We start from the raw sequence: 1058 nt of genomic DNA, 5'->3' as shown, positions 1-1058 counted from the left end.
GCGAGCGCCGCTGCCCCCGGGGCCGCCCCTCGTCCTCGAAGTCCTGGGGGGGGCAGGGAGGGGGCTATAGGGGAGCCTATAGGGACCCCCTAGGAACCAGGGCCCCCCCCAGCCCCCATAGGGACCCCCACAGGGATCCACCCAGTCCCTATAGACACGGAAACAACCCCCCAACCCCTATGGGGGCACAAGACCCCCCCCAACTATTACTTATGGGGAAGGGCAACCTCTCCTGATCCCTATAGAACTACAAGAGGTCCCCCCCAGATCTATAGGTACCTACCGCACCCTATGTGAGCCTTACAGCCTATAGGAATCCACCCTATACTGGTTACACGATCTATAGGGACCCACCACACCCTATAGCTGCTATAGGGTCCATAGAGAACCACCCTATAGCGACTATATGGTCCTTCCCCCCCACCCCATGGGGGCTATAGGGCCCCTCACCCCCTATGGGGGCTCTACGGCTCCTCCCCACGCACCCTATGGGGACTATAGGGACGGGTGTCCCGACACCGTGACGGGTGTGGCAACAGCGCGCCTACAGTCGCAGCCTCCAGGATGGGTGTCCCGGGTCCCTGGGCCGGGTGTCACMGCTCCCTAACGCCCCCAGGACGGGTGTCGCAACACCGTGACACGCGTCCCAACCCGGTGACAGGCGTCCCAACACCGTGTCAAGTGTCCCAACAGCGTGACAAGCATCCCAACAGCTACAACCAGGCCCATCCACCCCCCCGGGGAAGGCGCCACAACCCCCAGGCCGGCTGTTGCCCGCCGCCCCGCCGCCTGTACCTCCATGCGGTCGAGCGTGGTGCGGCTGCCGCGCAGGAGGCTGTTGCTGTAGCCGCGGCAGCTGCTCTGCTCCGAGAGGGGCCCGTAGCGCTGCGCCAGCAGCTGCCCCCGCACGCGCAGGTACCACCGGCGCGCGTCCGCCTGTAGGCGCCCGCCGGCGGCGTGCTCGCGCAGCAGCTGGCTGCGGCGCCGCATGTACTGCGTGCGGAACTGCGGCCAGCCCGGCGCGCGGGACGCCGCGTACCTGCGCGCGGCGTCAGGCG

General features: G+C 67.4%; 1 protein-coding gene across 1 annotated transcript in view; it reads right to left on the bottom strand.

Annotated features, from left to right (window-relative positions):
- Positions 1–1041, bottom strand: part of WDR13 (WD repeat domain 13) — a gene marked incomplete at its 5' end in the record, with an annotated part of 7520 nt that extends 6479 nt beyond the window's left edge. Inside the window, 2 exons of the mRNA XM_026044795.1 lie at positions 24–43; positions 796–1041. Of these exons, the coding sequence (XP_025900580.1) occupies positions 24–43; positions 796–1041 (266 nt within the window). The remainder of the gene's footprint in view (positions 1–23; positions 44–795) is intronic.
- Positions 1042–1058: the final 17 nt, after the last annotated feature.

Source organism: Nothoprocta perdicaria, unplaced genomic scaffold (assembly GCF_003342845.1).
Source record: "Nothoprocta perdicaria isolate Ctin4 unplaced genomic scaffold, notPer1 scaffold_1057, whole genome shotgun sequence".
In the NCBI taxonomy this organism is placed as follows: Eukaryota; Metazoa; Chordata; class Aves; order Tinamiformes; family Tinamidae; genus Nothoprocta; species Nothoprocta perdicaria.
Note: the sequence above shows the minus strand (reverse complement) of the source record. Positions and strands in the feature narration are given on the sequence as shown.